Source organism: Prunus persica, chromosome G2, assembly GCF_000346465.2.
Source record: "Prunus persica cultivar Lovell chromosome G2, Prunus_persica_NCBIv2, whole genome shotgun sequence".
Classification (NCBI taxonomy): domain Eukaryota; kingdom Viridiplantae; phylum Streptophyta; class Magnoliopsida; order Rosales; family Rosaceae; genus Prunus; species Prunus persica.
In genome coordinates, this window is record NC_034010.1 from 30,063,393 (window position 1) to 30,085,591 (window position 22,199).

A 22,199-nucleotide genomic window follows, 5' to 3' on the forward strand; every position below is an offset into this window, starting at 1 on the left:
TCAAGCATGGATTTGGACAGATGAATATTTATTGGGGGGTAACTTTTATGTTTTTTTAGAGGCCTATGTGAATATCAAGCATGGATTAGCTTGCCAAAAACTCTGTCCAATAAATAGTGGCCTATGTGGTTGGCACGGCAGCTTTCTTTCTTTTCATGGACAAAGTATGTTGGTTGAGACTTGATTGGGGTGTCTCGTCCCGTCTTGTTGGTGTTGACTTTATGTAGTTACGTTGCTTGGGGTTTTTCCCCCAACGCACCAAAAATTAAAAAAGTATGTTCGTTGATACTTGATATACAGTCTAACCCATTGGGACCAATCTTTCCAAATAATTGATTTTCCAGACATTTGCAGGTCTAGCCACAGCAAATAATAATCTCACTTATTTTGGAACATGTAAATTATAATACAAGACCGTCGACCGACCAGGTAAATTTTTATAACATATATATCCTGGCCAGTCCGAAGAGTAGTACAATGATAGCAAATTAAAACAAGGACTACGTTCCCAATTTATTGCCATGAACATACAGCTAGAGCTTTGTAGCAATTAACATGGAGGCATTCCTGGTGGCGGAGGTAAAATTTGGGCTCCTAGACCCTTTCCATTTTTCACAATGAACGTCACGTCCATGCCCCATGACATATGCCGATCCAGATGGCAGTGCATAAACCAAACTCCTTTGCTCAACAAAAAAATCATTGACATCACATGATCAGCATCATTCATTATAACTTGATTAATTCGGAAGTTAACCAAACCAGAGGAGAGTCTTACCAGGATTGTCTGCCTTGAATCTAACGGTAGTCCAGCCATTTACAGGGACAGCGATGGTGTTTTGAAGAGGAGGGTCAACAAGATTATATGTCAAAGGGTCCTTATCCTTGTCAAAATTCCCAAGTCCCCATCCTACAACATAGAAACTGAATCCATGGAGATGCATTGGGTGGTCATCCCCTGCAACCAAATTTGTCCCCTGAAACACAATCTCCACGGTCGCGTTGTACTTCAGTATCTTCACTTCCGTCCCCTGCTTCGGGGTCTGTAAGTACAATGGCAAGTCCTGAGCCGTAAAATTAAACAACAAGGGCGGGAAATTCGGAAATCGAGTTCCAAATACCCCATTTACATGGTAATAGTAAGCCTGCAATATGTCAATGCTGGGGTCGACAAAGCTAATGTTGTTGACGCTAGCTGACAGACGTGTCCCATTGGGCCCTGCACATGAATTATTTAGGCATGGTAGTGTGTTGACAGAAAGTGTGTAAAACAAAGGAGTTGTTATCTTGCGCGGCACGTCAACAGGGTGGTTTTGATCAGCTAGACTTCTGAGACTACCAGTAAAATGAACCGATGCTTTGGTGTCGTTATGGGAAGGAAGATTAGGCAAGGAAGGGATTGAAGTTGAGGTATAATTTCCATTGTATTGTAGTATGGCGGTGGTGGTGGTGTTGTCGTAAACAATCCCAGCCCCACCAACGTAGGCTTTAGCAGCAATGTAGTAGTGGTTGGGGCTCTGGTCAGCAGTGAACAAGAGGTCAATGGTTTGGCCGGGTGATATTGTGACATAATCTGATGAAAATGGCTTGGTGTAGCTAGCATCTGAGCCCACAACCGTGACCTTGTGATTGGCAATCGAGAAAAACAGAATATCTTGCACAGCTGAATTGATTAGCCTTAGCAGGTAGGTCTTCCCATAATCAACCATCAGCTTGAATGTGTCTGGTTTTGAGCAAGGATAAAGATCGCCAGGTTGACCATTGATGAGGAAAGCACTGGAAATGTTAGGTTCCCCTCCACTTTGAATAGCTTTTTTATAAAGCTGTCCTATATCTTCCTTCCACCACTCCCCTACAAATTTCAAGTCAATTTGTTGAACATGTATATATCAATAACATTATATTATTGTCGAATTAATTTTGCATTACGTACCTAAGATGATTGGAAATTCTGCATGAGGCTTGGGGAAAGGGTAAGTGGCTCCTTTGTTGGGGTAGATGACTATAGCGCCGTGGACGGTGGCTCGATCCCACTCACTGTGAGCATGCCACCATAGGGTGCCTTCTTCAGAGGAAAACATGATAGTTTGGGTAAAGCTGCCTCCTGGTTGGATTGGGCACTGCGTGATATAATCAGGACCGTCCGACCATGGATTCCTTAGTTGCCTAACTCCATGCCTGAAATATTGAAATCCTTAAATTATAACTTTATATATCACAAGTCACAATGACATAAAAATAATTAAAAAAAGAATATTACCAGTGGATGGTAATGTTACGATTGCCCTTGTTATAGACATCGACGATGATAATATCTCCCGAGCGAACATACAGTGTTGGTCCAGGAAACTGGCCGTTTACAGTCAGTATGTTCTTTGTGCTACAGAGTCTTCTGTATGGAGTCTCTTCCACCTACAATGTTTACAAAGATATCCAACCAGAAGATATATCCTTCATTAGTTTTGTTCAAGCTCTGAATAAATCAACATTATCATATAAATACATAACCATGCATGCATTCAATTGATACACACACTCAGAGGAGTTAATTAATCAATTAGTAATTAAGATGATATAATACTATACTAATTACCACAAAAGTGTAACGAGGTGAAGCTTGGCAATGGAAGATGCCAACACACAACAACGTCAAGCCTAAAAGTTGCAAGCTAATTAAAATCCTCATGGCCAACATGATTCTTTCTCTTCTAGCTAGTGATGAGACTACTTGATATTTTTTCTATGACTGGCTAAGCTACAGCTAGCTGATGCAGTTCAGATGAGTTCAGGAGGCATATTCCATAGTGCCATGCTACCTATATATATATATATATATATAGAGAGAGAGAGAGAGAGAGAGAGAGAGAGAGAGAGAGAGAGAAATAAACACGAGGCAACAAACAATTAGACGTCAGACCACCAAAAAAAAAAAAAAAAAAAAAAAAACAATTAGACGTAATCGAAAATTTGCTGGTGAAGTTACCCTAAAGCGTTTCAGTGATTGCAAGTTGTAACTTGCACAATTTCGCTTTGAATTGAATTAAAGGCTAAGCTAGTTTGCTCTTGGCTAGCTTCTTCATTGGTATTATTAACATGTTCAGTGAGAGTTAACTTACCTAGCGACCATATTCAATGAATGTTACTTATTGCTTTTCCTTTCTCACTCCCTAACCTTCCTTCTTATATGTTCTCATTCATTCCAGTCACAGATGAATGAATTTTCCACTGATCATCAATTAATCTTGGATATTATAATCATTATAACAACTAATTAATCTTGGATTATAATCATCATCAATTAATAAGCGAGACTAGAGTAAGGTTTTTTTTCACATTTACCAGTTCAAATATGTATATATGCCTGCAGGCTGCAGCCATTCTAGATATATATGAATTCATTCCCCAACCCCACCCCAGTCTCCATCCAACGGCCCAGAGCCAGCCAGAGGAATAATAAATAGTCTTTTGCAAATAAAAATATAGGGATACCTAACCCAAGATAATTAAGAAAGAGGAAAGCCCACTTTGTATCTGATCAACGGTAGCAGTTAAAGCAAAATTCCAACATCCTGGACAAGTGGGCACGTTTTGGGGTTCCTCTTCATTTGCTTTACTCTAAATATTAATTAATTAATTAATTAATGTTAACTGTATTTTAATGCCTGAGTTGAGGCATCATTACGGTACGTAACACTTTTAGGAAACCAATAACAATCAATAGATTTATCCCTGCTACAGCTACTACATCACTTGCACGATTTACTTTGCTTTTACTTTTCTATTTCCGGTGCTTAATGGATAAAATATCCTAGTACGACTAGAACCTGATAACGAAATTTCAGCAACAACCAAAACCAAACAGTTTGGTTTTAGCCTCTGCATAGCATGTGAATCTTTTTACCATCCTCTCCCCACACCCCCCAACACCCCCCAAAAGAAAGAAAGAAAGAAAGAAAGAAAGAAAGAAAGAAATGTGTGGTAAATCACAAAAAATACGTATTAAACAAAAGGTCACGTCTCCATTCACGACCATCACATCACACGTGATAAGATAATGATAAAGCTCTGGTCCAATGAATTCTTCTCAATTTGGGATCCCTCAAAGACAAACAACAACAACGTCATTGTTGCGGCGGGTTATTGGGTTAGGTAATCAACCAAAGCACACACCACCCCACCACTTTGGTCCAATGGCTGTGAGATCAACATCTTACAACAATAAGGTCAAAGGAACTCACTCCCACCTGGAGGTGGCCACCGCGGCTCTTTCATCTTGGTCTTATACGTGTGAATTAGTAACACAACATAATTTAACTGTCTCCTAGAACACAACATATTAGTTTGATTTACGATTCTTTTTTCAGTGTTCCACAACACAACTATTTCCTAACACAGTTGCATTCAACAGTCACTGGTTTGTCACTGACTCACTAGAAAGATGTTCCTCCGTCTGCTCTGTTTAGATTATAAATTAGACAGGCCCTCCCGAGTTGAATCAGTGCATCGCTTTTCATAATCAAATTTTAGCATTGTTAATGTTCACATAGAAAAAAAGAAAAAGAAAAAAAAGATGAAGGAGTAACTTATACAATATCGCTCAAACTCCAGTTATTATCCCTACCTATTTTTCTCATCCCTTGTATCCACATATAACATATTGCGTCTTAAAATATACATTAAGTTATGCCTATGAATCAATCTCTTCAAGCTCCACATGACGTCCACAATCTGAAACAGACGAGGACGAAGATTCGACATTCTTTCCTTTGCCATCCAAAGATGCTGATGGCCCTGTGTCCATGCTTTCCTTCGGTTTTGGCTTCTGTAAAGTTTTGAGCTGATTCTGCAGGATCTGTAGACGAAAAGTAGTTATTCAGAAGCAAAGCACAATAAAATGGCGGGCAGTGATCACAAGATCACAGATTCACAGCATATGTGATTATCTTCCTTCAAATTATGTTTCGCAACAAACAATCAATAGTACCTCGATCTGGTGTTGGAGAAATTTTTTCTGGGCCTCCAGTTGAGAAGCTGTTATATTCGGATCACCGCCCAACCTCTCCTCATAGGCCACATCAGGAACCTCAAATGGGACAAACATGTAATGTGGAAATTGAGGGGAGGACAAGTTTGAAGGTCCACCAGGGGTTGCAAGCTGTGGGTGCAATACTCCACTAGATTCAGTGTTAGCGGAGTCGGCCATTTGTCTTTGAACCTGAGGAAGTGCCACATATCCAGGAGACCTGCATACAACAGGATATTCTGTAAGGCTCTGCTTTGCAGCATTCTATGCAGTGCCACATATCTGAAGTATATACACGTGCACACTCTAACAGGCATGCATATACCTAAAACCTAGGGACAAACTAAAATGCCAAAGGGACAATATGAGCACTCAACAATAAAAAAAAAGCAAACAGTTCACTAGGATAAAGGTGCCGTACCATACTAGTCTGTTTGCAGATGGATATACATGAGACTTCTCATATATCGATGCAGCAGCAGCAGCAGCTCGGAGTCTGGCTTCATGTTGACTGAGATTATCACCAGCAACTCCACCAGCAACTCCACCACCTTGAGCTGTTGTGCCAGTCCCTGTTCCCAATTAAAATCATAATCACCTCACCAAAATTTTATAGTGAATGAATAACCACCATGTCTTACTAAAAGTCCCATTTGAAAACAAAAGAGCGACCATGAAACATGAAACCACCAGTACTAAAACTACTAAAGCCACAAACTCTACATCCGACTGACAGTTTATTGGTGCCTTCATTTTTCTCTTCCTTTAGTAATGATCCTTCATGTATGAAGAAAAAGGAAATGTATGTTTAAAAGCTACAAAGTTCTGAAAGATCCCCTAACACCAAATATCAGACCTTATGGTTGTCACACAGCAACTAAAAGCTACACACAAACTGCAAACCTCAGAAGTTTACCCTGTTGATGAGCATCGGACCGTGATCCCCTATGTCCTCCAGCTGTACCTGCCCCATTTTCAGGAGGTTCAACTAGGGCTCTGCAAGTAGGACAGGTATGCTGTCGCTCTAACCATGATCGCAGGCAAGGCACATGAAAAAGGTGTCCACATAATAGTTTCTTGGCTGTTGTCATCTCTTCACGGCAAATGATGCAAGTTGCGTCACTTCTGCATATCCATCATAAAGAACTAAGACTCTAACATGCAGAATTAGAAGTTAACATAAAATAAAACACTTGAAGCTAATAAGAGGCTTTACACTTACGCATTAAGCTCTTCAGGCGTAGCATCTGGGAATCGATCATTCATGTTCGAAGTGAGCTTTCGATAACGAATGTAATCACCAAGGCGAATCTTAAAGTTCCTAAATGTTTCATAGAGCTCACGTATTAAGTGCAATGGCACACCATAGTACCTGGGATGGGACAAAACTCGATGTCAATAAAGATAGAACTTCAACTTATGCAAGTCAACAAGAAAATATGTTAATTACCACAATTCCGACAAGCTTAAAACTTAAATCGGGTAGAATGTGGGCCCACAATTGTCTCATATTCTAACATTTCGTCTCACATGCGGGTCTCTCTCCACCACTAGGGAACCAAACAAGATGAATTCAACACAGATTGAGCCAAACACATTCTCAAAGGTTTAAGCTATCATGAAGTGGGCCAATATCACTTTTGTCCTCAAAGGGGTGCATAAGCGACTTATGTGTGATACATTTAGTAAAAAAATTGTGTACATAAGCGACTTGTGTAAAACTCAAGATAAACAGGATACTCACATGAAAATCACAAGAAAGAAGCACAGATACATGGATAAGTGGAGCAAGTCCCGAATAAGTTCCACATAAAATGTGTAGACAGGCTTCTTCTCCCATTGTCCCTCCATAAGCATGTCGCTAACATAGAAAACATATTTCACAAATGTTGACACCGTCGTTGTCGCTAGTATCATGTACCTGAGATACAAAAGGATAGACATTTTAAAATGAGAAACACTGAAGAATGCATAAATTGATAACTATATCCAAATTTTTTCAATAACTATTACTTATCCATACTTATCCATAAATTGATAAACACTGAAGAATGCACAATGAGAAACACAATTACTTATCCATATGATTTGCAATGGAAATAAATCATGAATGAGACAAGTCAACAGTACACATATGTTAATATCCAAGGCTTTCCCTGTAATCCTATCACAACTCTTAATTCTCCCTATTGCCCATCGTTACTGGGACATACATACTTTGTTCAACCCACCATCATCACCCTACCAACCACTTTATGCAACGAGATTACTGGCTACTTCCAAGCCTAAGTTAAAACTGTAAGCATAAGAAGAAACTAATATCCTTACAAAGTAGAGTTGCTCCAGCCATTTCCAATATACTGAAGTCAAATGCAATATTAACTATTACATAAAAAGATGCCTAATGATTTCAATTAAATCAAATAATGACTAGCGTGCTCTAAACGTGAATAAAAAGAATCAGAAATAAGAAGCATTAAGATGGATCACTTACTCAAATGAAAAGAAGAGGGAAACCGAAGCCTTTTGTGTCTTTATCAAATTGCTAATTGAACTGTACAAAAAGAGACTATCTACAACAAGCAAGAATCCCAAAAAGGAGACAATCCGAACATGAGACAGCATGGGCACGGATGGGGTAGTCTCAATGTATTCAACCCTCTTCTGAGCCAACCAATGCAAAGCCTTGATCAACAGCAGAGCTGTGACCATAGCAAGAAAGGAGACTGAGAAGTCTTGCCTGAAAATAGTAATAGCAAAGAGGATCTCCATGACTTCCCTCCATGACTGCTCATTAAGCCTCTCCACCTCGGCTTCTCGGAGTGATCCAAGGAAGAGCTTTTTAGTTAATTGCCACATAGTACACATAATGACCAGACCCATGTTGAGAAGCAGCACCAAACTGATCTTGGAGGTTGATAAATAAACCATGGCCGGGTAAAACTGGCCTCTACTGCTAAATGCATGATAAATAATCGCTAGAGTTGCTACCAAGCTAATCCCCGCATAGGTTTGCAGCCTCATCATTTTCCTCAACGTGCTGTTACACCACAACAATTGATAAGCTTCTCATCCGGTTTCCAAAAAGATATAGATTTAAGAATGTTAATAATGCCATCGACTCGAGACCTAGAATTCAAATAAAACCCAAAATTATAAAGCTTCTCTCTTCTCATTCAGTTTCTCAGCAGCCAAACAGACTCCCGAAGAACCAAGAGTTTTAGTCACTGAAAACAATGAAATCATTTATCCTAAGGAAGCAAAAGAAAAGAAAGATCCTAATGAGATGAGCCATAAACAAACTTCAAAATCAGAAATTTGAAATCGAATTTCCTGAACTGAATAATATTTTCATCTAAACAAATGAAAATTCATAAAATTTGAAACAACCGAGTACCTCTGAGAAGCTCGCTCTGTTGAAATTTCGGGCTCTCTGTTCCTTCCTCCCTCCCTCCCTCCTTCCTGGCTTAGGTTTCTTTTATTTTCTGAGAGACCAATACGGAAAGGAAAACAAAAATGATGTAGCTCTACCCAATGAGGAAGTTCCACGTGTAAGAAAAGTCCAAATACCTGACCGCGGTTTATACCGACCCAACCAAAGATAAATCCAAGCCCATCAAACTTGTTCATGATACGGGCTGAGACTGAGATGATATTAAAAGCCTGGCCCAGCTTTCAAATCTCGTGTCGTGGGCTTGTTGTGGCCCATATCTGCTGAAAATAAGAGAGAGCAAGAGAGAGAGAGAACGAACGAGCGATATGGCGACGGTGGTGAAGAGCGTTGTGAAGGCGATCAGAGAGAGAGGTCTCCGCACCTTCTTAAAGGAGCTAAAGGAAGATGGCTACGCGTATGTTCTCTCTCTCTCTCTATCTTTCCTTTTTAATTGATTTTTCTTTTGTTAGTGCAATGCTTTTGGGATGTCAAAGATCTAATTTTTGCTTCTTGGCTGTATGTGTTTGGATGCCAAGAACATACGTTTTTTCTTCTGTTTTTCTTATCGTAACTAGTATGCCTGAATCCGATTTATCCTCTTTGATACCTGAGAAATGGAATACAAATCAAAGTGGGATGGCAGTGATGAGGCTTTGAATTCGACATTTTTTTCTTTTTCTTTCTACATTTCTCTTAGCGACCAAACGCAGACCAAATGTACAAATTGTTTCCTAGAAGGTTAATTTTATTTTTGTTTGGTTTCCGAGAATTCTTAGGAAAATAATCAAAATAGTGGGAAAATTATGAATTTAGCTTACTATTGGCGAAAGAATTATCTGCAAAACAATATTTTTGGAAAGCACGGTCGAAAAGCTAAGCGGGTTCTGATTATTTGGTCTGTTATCTGATGTAAATCTGTTGGCTCGGTAGGATTAGGAAAATGTAGGAAAGAAAACAACTTAAAGGCTAAAACTTTTTTCATAAAACTTACTGTTTGGCACTCAGGGATGATACCTTTTGTTTCAATTATTGCTGGCATGGTTGGATTCTGGAGCATTTTCTGATATATGGCTTCCCTAAGATGTCTTTTTGTAGTTGTTTGAATGGCTCTTAAATTGATATTTTTCTTTGGGACTATATCTCTATACTGTGTTGACTGTTTATACTGTTCCAAATCTTGCAGAAACTGCATTTTCGATGGAAACCTTCTGTAAGTCATATTATTTCCCTTATTCTTGAAATGTTGTTACTTAGTATGTTTAACAAAGAAGCATAAGTTTATTTTTACATGATATTTAGATTTTAGTTCTTTTTTAAAAGGTTTTGAGAAAGTCATGTTTGTGAAACTATCCCAGGTTCTGTGCCTATTCAACAAACTATCCCATGCTTGTTAAAGTTTAACCTTACATTGAAATTCTACAGAGAATTATATGGCATGTTATTCAAAGGAGACCATAAAACATTGAATTGTGTCACTGATAGGCTAGTTGGAACTTGGAAGCCCCAAAAGGATTTCTCCCATCTAAGGAAGGCCATCCCAATTTACATTGGAATGAGGGATTACTTTTGCTTCCTTGGGTGTTGGAATATTTTAGTCATATTTGTGTCTTTGTGGGTGGTTCGACGTTCTCAATGGCTATTTATTGGGATGTAATGTTCGGATTCTGTAGAAGTGCAAGTGCAGTGAAAGGACCTTGACTAAAACTTTCAGGGTTTATTTTGATTTTGTAAAAGAAAAGCTTTTAGGATTTATTAGAACACGATTCTATGAAATTGTTGGACAAGAGTACAAAGTGAGGGGTTCATCTGTTGCTGCCTTGACCTGAGCGGTTTATTTATATTTTATTTTCAAAGGAATACCTAAAATATATAACATCCCAATATATAACATCAGTATTTATCTTTAGCATATCTAACAAATTTTTGTTTGATTGCTTTAGGCAAACTAAAATCCACAACATTGGGGCAAGGCTTGTAGGTGTTGATAAAATTGGCAATAAATATTATGAGAAGCTTGACACTCAATATGGTCAGTGTTTCTTCATTTCCCCCCTTCTGATGCTTTTCTTACTATAGCAATAAGAATATTGGTTCTTTACTGCATTGCATTGGATTTGTGACATTGTCATCCATTCGCATTTCCAAGCACAGGCCATGATCAAATCGTGAAATAATCCTTGGTAGATTTGATCTTATGGATCTTGTCAAATCCTTATTCCTCTTTTTAAAAAGAGTGAAGAGATACTTTTATTTTCCTGGGAAGTGGGCAAATTTTCTCTGTCCATCAATGAAAGTGGTTTGACTGTCTTGTTTGCCAAACCAATTTTAACAAAGGTCCCATATTTGTTATAAGAAAGGGTTGCCCATGCAATTGAACACTTGTTGGATGCTTAGATGCCTTGGTACATCAGAGTTCACCACATCCACATGTGTTTAGATTAGAGTGGTTTAGTAAATGGCCCATTTTTTCCTCTTTGATGCACTAGGAAGTTCTTCAAAGTATTCCATTGCTTCAAGGTTATTGTGGTATATGCATGCTCAGAGCTTACTGATTCAGTTGAGGGATTTTACAGGAAGACACAGGTGGGTTGAATATGCAGAGAAGGGTCGCTACAATGCTTCTCAAGTACCACCAGAATGGCATGGTTGGCTGCACTACATAACTGATCGTACAGGGGATGAGGCAAGTCCTGCTTCCATATTGTTTGATGACTTATGCTGTGAAACATGTTGCATGTAGCTAACAAATAAGTGAACTGGTTGCAGCTTCTGATGCTAAGACCAAAGAGGTATGGCATTGAACACAAAGAAAATTTCACTGGTGAGGGTGATGAGTTTATATACCATTCCAAAGGGCACAGCCTGAATCCAGGCCAGAGAGACTGGACCAGGTACCAACCGTGGCAACCAACCAAGCCTTGAGTTATTATCACAGCACATTCGTGATCAAACTTGAAAGAAATCTTACAGTATTCTGGTCTGTATTCGATTAATAAAATGGCTTGTACTTTGTGTTAGCTGTGAATCTTCTGTAATGTTTGCTGCTGTATGGAAATGACACTGTTAAACTTGATAGTTCAGTGAATGAATGCTCTTTGTTATTGTGTGATTAATTGGGCAAATATGAGTTCTATCCCTTGCCATACAATGCGTGGTTGACTATCTGGACAAATCATGTGTGGAATGGATTTGATTTGAGAGCTCACAAACACTCACCACGAGTTGGCCTAATAAGCTAGTGAAGGAGGAGCTTACAAGTCGAGACATAATTTTGTTTGTTGACTTTGGACTGAATACGTGTAAAATTAATAACGAGCCAAGACATGAGTCCTTCACCACAAACACAAAACTTTCTTCCAGTCACTTCCATTCCATCCCATCATTATCAGCACCGTGACTTATGTATTGACAATTTGACATCGAGGTGAGGAGGAGGGCCTCCTAGTCTTCGTGCCATGCTTCTCTAATATTCTAGACACGGTTACTTGCAATGAAAATGATTATGAAACGTTGTGCCCAAAACCAAAAACAAAGAGGACACTGTTGGTTTGGTTTACAACTTTGTACTTGATGTGCAAATTGTTTTTCATCAAGACAAATTCGAATAGATGACAATGATTAAAGGGTTTTATTTCTTTTCAAAACCATAAATGTTAGCGAGTATGCGGTTTTAAAGATAAGGCCTTATATGCAGAAGTAATTGTTCTTTAACTATTTGAACTATCTGCCCGTTTAATAATGGTAGACACAAATTGTGCAAGACAAAGAGCCCAACCAACAATAATGGGTTAGTATGTTGCTGATGCGTAGTCCAACCCCCGTTCTTTGATCACTTCATCTGCACCTGCATATGTTCACCTAGCTACCAACATCAACATATGACTTTTTATTGTCACCTCCTCTAGTTTGGGTAACTTTCTCAATCAATTCCCACGTGAAAAAGGAAAAACAGAACATAACAGAACTCGTAAATTTCACAAGTCATTCATAGGTCGAAACCTTGAAACTGAGGAGTCCTTGACCAACAGCAGACAGACACAACTCAAAAACTCAACTTCTTCGTTGTTGGCATTAACGGCGTGAAACTACCTTTACCTCCAATTTAGAATTCCTCCCACTTGCCATCTTTTTATTTCCAATCACCGCGCTCTTCATTACTCAGCTTGGCTCAGTTTCGCTTTGCTTTCCTTCTTTACAATAATTTCTGACGCTGTTTCGTAGCTCTACCAATGGCGTCCGATTCTGAGCAGCCCCGGCTTTCTTCTCTCCAAAAGGTTTCATTTTCTACTCTCAATTCAATACAATTTTGCTTTTTTTTTTTTTTTTCTTCTCGTGCTTACGTTGTGTCTGTTTGCTCACTGAGAAAGGTCAATTCAAATTGAAAAACCTTGAATTGAACCAAAACAACATGAAGTTTTGCACTTTATATTGTTTCATTTTGCGGCAAGTACAATACTTTAGAGTGATCAAATTCAAAAAATTTAAAATTTTGTTTTTGTTCTCTCGTCTTTTCTCGAACACCAAACAGGGTTAAGTTGGGTGTTTCGTATCAGGTTAGTTCAATTTACGTTTGATGCCTGCAACGTGTAGGAAAATGAACTGAGAGATAAAAAGAAAAACCACATGTAAGTGACAAGGATTTCGAATTTTTTATTGTCATTTGTATTCGATACTACCTATTGATTCTTTTCATTTTTGACATTTATGTTCTGTGTGGTTGCGTTGAGAATCAGAAGTAATAATTTTTGTCGCATGAGAACGAAAGGGCGTCTATGGAGTACCAATGAAATTATTTGGTTTGGCTCGTTTGAGAGCTGACCCAGAATACCATAACAATACGCGCACACACACACATATATATATATATATTCTATCCTATTGTTCCTGCTCCACTGTTTTCTCTGTAAACGCCTCGAGTGTGATTGTTTGTTTTAGATGTCTACGTTCGAAGTTGTTGAAGTGCATTGCCATTTTTCAGGGGGGTTCTTCAGTTGAACTTGGCGATGCACAGGAGCCTCTTCTTAATGGGGTTCACAATTCAGAAAACTATTCTGTTCTTGCCGCGATACTACCGTGAGTATTATTTTTCAGTTAATCTGTTCTGATTTATCACAATGTGTGCTTCTAAAGATTGTCATGCCTCTTGTCTTTGGTGTTGGGGGGGTGTGGGGTGGTTGGTGGGTGGTAATCCCTACCTATCTGTGGGAGGTAGTGGCAGTCGATATATCTTTGGTTCCTATCACTCAATTTCTCTGCACGGTGTTGAATAAGTATAAATAATACAAAGCTGTTCTATATGATTGAAATGAATTCATATCTGAAAAGTTTCCATTCCTCGCCCTGCTTTTTCTGTTTCATTTATCATTTGGCCAACCAAGAGAAGAAGCGCTTGGCCAATTTTATACACCTCTGCATAAATTATTTTGCTTGGCTTTATCTTGACTTGTATCAATGGTTTGCTAGTGCAGGATTAACTGATGTTGTAATTGGTATTGTATCTAACTGAAAACTTTGTACATAAATCATGTTATTCATGCTTTACAGATTTCTTTATTGATTTCAGGTTTCTATTCCCAGCTCTTGGAGGACTACTATACGGTTATGATATTGGTGCCACCAGTTGTGCCACAATCTCCGTAGAGGTATACATGGTTACTCATTGAGTGACAACTTAACTGATAATTCAGTTAAAACATATTTTGATGGATATTTGTTTCATTACAGTGACTGACTCTTATGTGGAAATTTTGGTCTAGTTAGACTTGATAATCCAACTAATTGCCTTCTTGCTTTCATTCACTCAATGCAGTCGCCCACATCAAGTGGAATATCATGGTACAACTTGTCGTCTGTGGAAATTGGTCTCATAGTAAGTTAACAACACAACTTACTTGTAATTACCGAAATCTCCGTGGGTGTATCTTTTTATTTTTTGTTCTGCCTGCTCCTCGTGAATGTTTCTTCGGCACCCAAACATTGTGTCATTAAATCTGTGCATGTTTCCTTTCCAGACTAGTGGCTCATTATATGGTGCCTTGATTGGATCTTTGCTGGCCTTTAATGTTGCCGACTTCTTAGGTTGGTTTTTCTAATGCATTCCAAGTTATACAAATAAAATTAAAAATATCCTCCATTATTGATGAGGTTTGAATGATGAATCTTATAAAGGAAGAAGGAGGGAGTTGATTTCGGCTGCTATATTGTATCTTCTTGGAGCTCTAGTAACCGCATTAGCACCTGACTTGCCTGTTATGGTGATTGGGCGCTTTGTATTTGGTATAGGAATTGGACTGGTAAGTATACAGTGCTTTTTTCAACACAAAACAATACTTGGCTCTTCTTCTTTTTTCAAAAAAGAAAAAAAGGAGATGTATAAATTTTCAGTCTGTTTTCTTTTAGGCAATGCATGCTGCTCCGATGTATATTGCTGAGACAGCTCCAAGTGAGATACGAGGTCGACTGATATCTCTTAAAGAGTTCTTTATAGTACTTGGGATGGTTGTAAGTGCTTCAACATGGCATCTGAGAATTTGAATTTTTTTTACTGTTGTGACATGCAACCAAGCCAACTCAAAGCTGATTTGCAATCTTTCTCCTTTTTTCTTTTTTGTAGCTTATTCTTTGAAATTTCTATCTATTTAATTGGTATATATATATATATATATATATATATATATTTTACCTGCATGCAGGCTGGAAAATCGTAACCACCCTCAATGTTTTGCAGGGAGGGTACGGAATTGGTAGCCTTTTAGTTGACACAGTTGCTGGTTGGCGCTATATGTACGCAGCGGCTATCCCTTTGGCAGTAATTATGGGAATTGGAATGTGGTGGCTACCAGCATCACCTAGATGGATCCTTCTGCGTGCCATACAGGGAAGAGGAAATATGCATGAGTTAAAAGAGACTGCAATCTCTTGCTTGTGCCGGCTTAGGGGTACAGCTATTGGTGATTCAGCTCCTGCACAAGTGGATGAGATGCTGGCTGAGCTTTCTTATATGGGTGAAGAGAAAGAAGCTTCATTAGGCGAGATGTTTCATGGAAAATGTGCGAAAGCCCTTGTGATTGGTGCGGGATTAGTGTTGTTCCAACAGGTAGTTTCAATTGGTTAATGAATATGATATGATGTGATCAATTGCCAACTTTGGCTTATGCATGGCATCTATACTATGGCAGATTACAGGGCAACCAAGTGTGCTGTATTATGCTGCATCAATTTTTCAGGTACCCTGCTAACTTAGATGTTGGACATTATTGAAGAGGTTATCACTAACAGGGGTTTCGTAGGAAAATGTCTCTCTTCCTAACCCATATAATTTAATAGAGTGCAGGATTCTCTGAAGCATCTGATGCAACACGGGTCTCAATTTTACTTGGTGTTTTCAAGGTATATTTTCTAAATTATGTATATTTTTTCAATTATTATTGTTATCAAGAAGCATTTTGCCCCAGTTAGATGCATGTCTCCATTATTGATCACATTATTTCCCTATACTTTTATTTTCTTCTTATGGTGCTAAAAAGGTGTGCCTATTTCCTATTCAAGAAATTGACCTTCTAAACAGATATGTCTGACTTGCTATTTTCTTGTTGTAGTTGATAATGACTGGAGCCGCTGTTCTTGTTGTTGATAGACTTGGGAGGAGACCTCTACTACTTGGAGGTGTTTCGGGGATGGTAAGTCCCCTCTTGGGTTGATGTTTCTATGTTTCTTTGTTTTTCTGTTACTATCTTGAGATCTGCAGAGACAACATTCAACTTGTTTATCAAATTCAAGAGACTATATATTCTATTGGATTCAGTCTTGTTCATGTGACAGGTCATCTCTTTATTCCTTTTGGGATCATATTACCTTTTCTTTGATAATGCCCCAATTGCCGCTGTAGTTGCACTGCTGTTGTATGTTGGGTGTTATCAGGTAATCTCTTCTTTCTTGACATAAACCCACATCGTAGCATCATAGTATCATAGTATAATCTACGGTTTATATAATGATGCTAATTTTATTAGAGAACACGCACACATATATACCATACTCTGTGTGTGTATATATAAGCTAATTGCATTTCTTTTTTTCTGTAAGAAGCTCGTATTTTTTTAGTATACAAGTTTAAGAAGCTCGTATTTTTTTAGTATACAAGTTTTTGTTTTCTTATTCTGGATAGGTTTTAGTGTTGGACCACAAAAATGTGTAACCCATGAAATTAAATTTGCAGTTATCGTTTGGTCCTATTGGTTGGCTAATGATATCAGAAATTTTCCCCTTACGATTAAGAGGTCGAGGACTCAGTATAGCAGTGCTTGTGAATTTTGCTGCAAATGCGCTGGTGACATTTGCATTTTCCCCGCTAAAGGTGCTTAAGATTTTGATCCATGTTTGCAATTTCTTCTGTTTGGTTGTTGTATGCTGTACTTACCAACGGCGGCAATAATTTGTTTGATCAAGACAGAGAGAGATTGTAATATGATTTGATTTGTGATTATTTACAGGTATTGCTGGGAGCTGGAATTTTGTTTTATGCATTTGGAGCAATAGCTGTGGCATCTCTTGTGTTCATTTTCTTCATTGTCCCAGAGACAAAGGGGCTGACACTTGAGGAAATTGAGGCCAAGTGCCTTTAGGGTTGGTTTTGTCCTCCTATTCCCTTCCCTACCACTGACGGGTTTAGCTAGAAATCTGGTTCATATATCATCCCCTCTCCTCCATTTTCTGATATGGAGGAGGAGGGGGAGCGAATCGGAATATACCATCCTACTGTTCTGGTGTTGTAAGCAAACATTATTAGTCCCTCATGAGCTTGAGTCCTAATATAGAGTTGACATACCAGCATTCATGTCTGTTTTATATATATATATATATATATATATATATATATATATTATACTTCACCTAAATATGATGTCACATGTATGAACGAATATTCTTTAAAATTTATTATATATGATGAAGATGATAGCATGTTGCTGTTGTGTATTTACCATTTTACTCAATTATTACTGTCCTGGCTGACATTCTGGTCTGCTCTTATCAGATTGTGTGTTTTGTTATGAATAATGAGCTGCTGTGTTATCTTGAGATCATGCATTCGTCTAATCTAAGCAATGCTTTTCAACATTTGGTGACATAACATATCACCTTAAATTGCCTCAAACCCTACAACATTCACAAACTAACCGTTTGTTTTAAATTAAACAACATAAACATAAAACGGAGATTCGCTTCGTCTTATTTAAAAAGTACAAAATTATTTATTTAAAATTGGAAAGTCGGTAATTTTTCAAGTGTTGGGTGTGGTTGGGGTTCAATAATTCTTGGGCCCAAACTGGTATGGGCCTTCGGCTCCAGAAATTCGCTTCGTCTTTTTTTGTATTGGGCTGGGTAGGCCCAATCCAGATGAGCCTTCGCAGAACCTTGGGCAAGGAAGGAAATGTATAATTTAATTGAAATTTGGAAAGGAGGAGGAGGATTGCTAGGGTTTTAATAGGCAGGAAGGGAGGAAGGAAGGAAGGAAGGAAGGAGAGAAGGAAAAGAGAAGAAAGGAGATGGCCAAGTTCAACGAGGTGCAGAAGAGGAAGAGAGCGCAGAAAGCAGAGAGGAAGAGAGCAGTTCACGGAGACCCATCCACTGGGAAGCTGAAGAACAAGCCCCAGCCCCTCTCTATCTCCGGCAAGCGAAAGCGCAAGCTCTTAAAAAAATGGCGTAGAGTACGTTTGTTTTCAGTGACTAAACACTTTTTTCTTTATGTTTTTATAACTTGTATTTGGTATTGGTATTGGTATTGGTGCCTGCTTGCTCTATCAAAACCAGTCTGAATTACCGTATTGATATTTGTTGAATTGAATGATTTCAGGATCAGAACGAGGCTGTGCAAAAGGGCCTAATAACTATGCAAGATGTCGAAATGGCTGCTGCTGATGGTACCTCCGATTTTTTTCAATAATTTATATGACTTGTTTCTTTTAAATTTAAACACTGTTTTAAACAAACAAAGGTTGTCTGCATTTCAATTTGAAGCTGATGTTTGTTTGTTTGTTTGTTTGTTTTGTAGGTGGAGAAGAATCTACAGACACCAAGAAAACTTGTTCAAAGTTTCCCATGAAGAAGGGCCTCAAGCTTAAACAACTAAAGCGCAAAGGTACCTTACCTTTCCGCCTAGTTTAGTTCATATCATATGTTGGCTTTAAATGTCAAGTTCATTTCTAACTTGTTTTCTCAATGGACAGGTAGGAACAAAGGAAAATCTTCTTCAAAGCCTGCTGCTACTGCTGAAGCTTCACTGGATGCAAATGCAATGCTAGAGTAGCCTGTTCAGTTGTCTAGCTGATGAGATAATTTGCAAACACTGTACCCATGTACTGTTTATTTATTTATTTATAATTAATTGGAAATCAGAGTTTTAGACGGAAATTTGCCATCTGGGTGCTGCACTTTTCATTTCAAGTATAAAATCATTTGCCCTATCATCCCCCAATTTTCTTTTTGTTGATAATACATCACGGAAGGAAAGAGAAACCATGGATTAAGTTGAGGGGTTAATTCTACTAGTTAAAAGTTAATGTTTACCAAATTGGAATGGATTTTTTTTTCGCAATTTAATCCTCTGTTTCAATGCAATTCTTGTTATTCCATATTCATTTTTGGCCTTGCTTTACCATGAATAAATATAAAAAAGCACAAACCACCAAGCAAGAAAAAGGAAACGGGAGTACTAAATCATCATCGAATCTGTGCCGATTTAAAAAAAACATCAAATAATTCTTAGTATCAATTTCCTTCACAAGGACTAAACCAGACACTAGTGCTTAACGAGATAGATAACAAAAGTTAGAAAAGCATGCTAGCCTATGACTAATTAATCGACCAAACCAACATTGTATGTCCTTGAGAATTGAGAGAGGCAAGCATAAACCATTGGAGCTCTCTATCTCCTAAACATTCCACAACTTTGAAGTGTTCTGCTGTATTCTGCAATGATAGGAGAGTTCTTCACCAATTCCCATATCTTGGCAGAATTCTTCAACCATTCACGTTCACTCACAGTTCTTCCAAAAGGAGGAGATTTCATGGACAAAACCTGAATAAAGAGAGGAAATATTCTTACAGCTGGTGTTATGGAATGCATCTAAATTTCCGGAGAGAGAGAGAGAGAGAGAGAGAGAGAGAGAGAGAGAGAGAGAGAGAGAGAGAGACCTTATCCCGCAATTTCCATAGCATAGAGGTATAACTTTCATACTGATCTCCTGGGGAGTCATCTTTATTCTTTGTTGGGATTACAAACAAACTTGGCACTAAAGAATCTGGATCGCGACTTTGAGTACCAGGAGCCATAGAATCTGGATCACGACTTTTGGACATATTTCCATTTTCTGGTCTCATGAAAGAGGAGGTGCTGAGATATTGTGCAAGTGCCTTCCTCAGTTGCACAAAATTATGTGGACTAAGATCATGGTCCCGTAGTCTATTAACAAGTAAGAACACAATTTTGTATTATTACATTGTCACTTTAATTAAAGAGGAACAGTATTTAAAGTTTACTCACTTTGTGTGCACAAAAACTGGAGTAGCCATATATTCTCCACCTTCATGAGCTTTATCTCTGCTATCTTTTTCAGGCCCTATATTAGAGCTCAGAGAATTGGAAAGGGTTGGTGAAGATGGATCAGGTATGCCATGTTTCAAAAGGTCAACCTGCAGTCAGATAACATAATCCTAGGGCTCAGAACATGTCATGCAAGGATTTTACGAAATTTCTGATAATTGAAAGTGAGAAAAAACTGAAGAAACCAACAAGACAACTTAGAACTTTGAGGGAACGTGGTTTCAAAGCTTCCACATGCAGATTACATTCAGTTAATACAGGATGAAGGATTTTTTTTACAATGAAATAAATAAATATTGGAGTATCAGAAAGTTTCAAATGAAAATTAGGAAGTGAGTGAAGAAAAATAAAAGGTGGATCTAACAGAAACAACTTGCTTGGAAATAATTGTATTAAAAAACAGATTGAAATATAACAAGTCATAATGAAGATGAGAGAAAATACCGTGGACATCAAACGCCACGTACTATGATCATGAACTCCCTCTGATATAACCAGCAAAATGTGACAGATTGAGGTCAAAAGAACACCAAGCTAGAAGAATTGCTTGCAGCACCCAGAAAATAAAAGGATAAGTTGATTAAACGTCCATCCTATAACAAATAAATACATAAGATCTCTATTATTTTGTGTTTGTAGTTACCTGAATACCCATAAGTTCATGAGCTAACTCAGCAGATAAAGATTCAGCAGTAGTTAGAACAGGAACGGTGGACGAGCCATCCGGTCTCATCATCTCAGCTAAAACAGAAGGACTAAAAACAGGCTGGCAGTGAAAAGAGGAGACTTGATCATACTCAGTAACTCATTCACATAAATATGATATTTCAGATTGAATTCTAGACTAGAACAAGCTAGGTATAAAAAAAGGAAGAACCTGGGTATCAAGAAGTATAAGGCGTTCAGCAGAAACCCTGGGTTCAATGCCCATGCTGCAATGCCTTGCCATGGCTTTACCCTCTTCCGTCTCTATAGCAAATGGGGGTAACATTCCTGCAATTCAATTTCTTTTATCAATATCAAAATGCAGTTTCAGAGAAAGAAAAAAACATACACAAAGCAGAGCACCAAAAGCAAAGACATTAGGAAATAGAAGGAGAGTCAGGAGTGACCAGGTGAAGTCGCATCGAAGCCATAAAGCTCGTTCATAATCGTGGACTTGCCCACCCCAGGCGGACCAATCACCCCCACCACCGTAAACTCCGTGTTCTCAGTCAAAAACTGCAATTTCAGTCACAACTCGCTGTAAATTCATAAATACCAATAATATATAATGAACAAAGAGTCGACCTTTTTTATGAGAATGTGAAATTGGTTTCATTGTTACCGGGAGGAAGCGGTCTATGTGGAAGTCCCATGAATCAGAGAGGAGGTTGAGGGATCCGATAGAAGAAGGGAGACGGGACCGAAGCGACGTCGTATACTCATCCCCAGTACCGGCGCGCCCGAATTTACCCGCCACCGGAGCCCCCGTCACCAGTCCCGGCTTTGCTAGTAGGATTTTGGGAGGATTCGACGGGCCGCTCCCGCCGGTCGAGGTGGACCCAGCCATCGAGATAAGGAGTTTTCAGTAGTTCCTTTTTACGCTGTCGTTTTGGCTGCCGGGACTCAACTAGGCTCCTTTTTTTTGGCAAATAATGTCTTAATGCACTTGGCACGCGGGAATTAACAATTAATCACCTGCCTCTGCAAACGTTTATTCGAATTAAGATGTTCACGTTCTGGTGTTGGTAGGTATATCGAGTTGAGAAAGAAAGGCAGGGAGAAAGAATCAGCACCCTAGATGTATTTGGTTACTCTTTTCTCTTTTTGTTACAAAAAAAAGGTGACAGGAGTGTCACCTCTCCGAGCCGAGCATGGGTTAAGGAAAAACTTTTCTAAAGAGGTTCTTTACACATGCGGATGTTCAAATTCGGGACCTCATTGAGGATCCCGATCACATTCGCCCAACATCACTGGCAGACCCATAAATTGTTTGGCAGATGTGCAATATTGACTAATTCTGAAAAATAGTTTTTCGGAATAATTATTTTCTCAAGATAATTTTTGGCGGCTTTTATTCCTTACACATCAATAAGAAAACTTGATTTTATGAGATTTTATTATGAAATATATATTGACTTAATAAGTCATCATTTTTA

At 38.5% G+C, this 22,199-nt stretch overlaps 6 protein-coding genes across 8 annotated transcripts; 3 read left to right on the forward strand and 3 right to left on the reverse strand.

Annotated features, from left to right (window-relative positions):
* On the reverse strand, positions 348-2,879 carry LOC18784745 (laccase-15). The gene is made up of 5 exons (XM_007220587.2): positions 2,594-2,879; positions 2,261-2,412; positions 1,934-2,178; positions 779-1,852; positions 348-681 (listed from the first exon to the last, which is right to left on the reverse strand). The coding sequence occupies exons 1-5, from the start codon at positions 2,693-2,695 to the stop codon at positions 551-553; spliced, it is 1,704 nt and encodes a 567-aa protein (XP_007220649.1). The 5' UTR covers positions 2,696-2,879; the 3' UTR covers positions 348-550.
* Positions 4,485-8,537, reverse strand: LOC18787188 (ERAD-associated E3 ubiquitin-protein ligase HRD1B). Of its 3 annotated transcripts, XM_020556534.1 has the most exons (9): positions 8,421-8,518; positions 8,153-8,274; positions 7,518-8,063; positions 6,768-6,944; positions 6,246-6,395; positions 5,940-6,148; positions 5,445-5,595; positions 4,985-5,243; positions 4,485-4,852 (listed from the first exon to the last, which is right to left on the reverse strand). In XM_020556534.1, the coding sequence occupies exons 2-9, from the start codon at positions 8,197-8,199 to the stop codon at positions 4,688-4,690; spliced, it is 1,704 nt and encodes a 567-aa protein (XP_020412123.1). In that variant the 5' UTR covers positions 8,200-8,274; positions 8,421-8,518; the 3' UTR covers positions 4,485-4,687. The 3 variants fall into 3 exon arrangements, with proteins under 3 accessions (XP_020412123.1, XP_007220658.1, XP_020412124.1); XM_007220596.2 differs by lacking the exon at positions 8,153-8,274 and having other exon boundaries at positions 8,421-8,537; XM_020556535.1 differs by lacking the exon at positions 8,153-8,274 and having other exon boundaries at positions 7,518-8,152; positions 8,421-8,496.
* Positions 8,708-11,569, forward strand: LOC18787197 (probable NADH dehydrogenase [ubiquinone] 1 alpha subcomplex subunit 12). The gene is made up of 5 exons (XM_007218478.2): positions 8,708-8,871; positions 9,640-9,666; positions 10,397-10,485; positions 11,030-11,139; positions 11,223-11,569. Exons 1-5 carry the CDS (start codon positions 8,783-8,785, stop codon positions 11,376-11,378), a joined length of 471 nt encoding a protein of 156 aa, XP_007218540.1. The 5' UTR covers positions 8,708-8,782; the 3' UTR covers positions 11,379-11,569.
* Positions 12,227-17,436, forward strand: LOC18785117 (D-xylose-proton symporter-like 2). Its single transcript, XM_007218977.2, has 14 exons — positions 12,227-12,730; positions 13,435-13,529; positions 14,020-14,098; positions 14,266-14,325; positions 14,468-14,534; positions 14,625-14,749; positions 14,856-14,957; positions 15,184-15,552; positions 15,635-15,682; positions 15,783-15,845; positions 16,055-16,135; positions 16,278-16,376; positions 16,675-16,812; positions 16,949-17,436. Exons 1-14 carry the CDS (start codon positions 12,686-12,688, stop codon positions 17,078-17,080), a joined length of 1,503 nt encoding a protein of 500 aa, XP_007219039.1. The 5' UTR covers positions 12,227-12,685; the 3' UTR covers positions 17,081-17,436.
* On the forward strand, positions 17,923-18,873 carry LOC18785589. Its single transcript, XM_007218525.2, has 4 exons — positions 17,923-18,163; positions 18,310-18,376; positions 18,508-18,594; positions 18,683-18,873. The coding sequence occupies exons 1-4, from the start codon at positions 18,002-18,004 to the stop codon at positions 18,760-18,762; spliced, it is 396 nt and encodes a 131-aa protein (XP_007218587.1). The 5' UTR covers positions 17,923-18,001; the 3' UTR covers positions 18,763-18,873.
* LOC109946989 (protein SMG9-like) lies at positions 19,151-21,876 on the reverse strand. The gene is made up of 8 exons (XM_020556168.1): positions 21,386-21,876; positions 21,171-21,279; positions 20,936-21,051; positions 20,702-20,824; positions 20,503-20,592; positions 19,999-20,147; positions 19,650-19,917; positions 19,151-19,533 (listed from the first exon to the last, which is right to left on the reverse strand). The coding sequence occupies exons 1-8, from the start codon at positions 21,608-21,610 to the stop codon at positions 19,381-19,383; spliced, it is 1,233 nt and encodes a 410-aa protein (XP_020411757.1). The 5' UTR covers positions 21,611-21,876; the 3' UTR covers positions 19,151-19,380.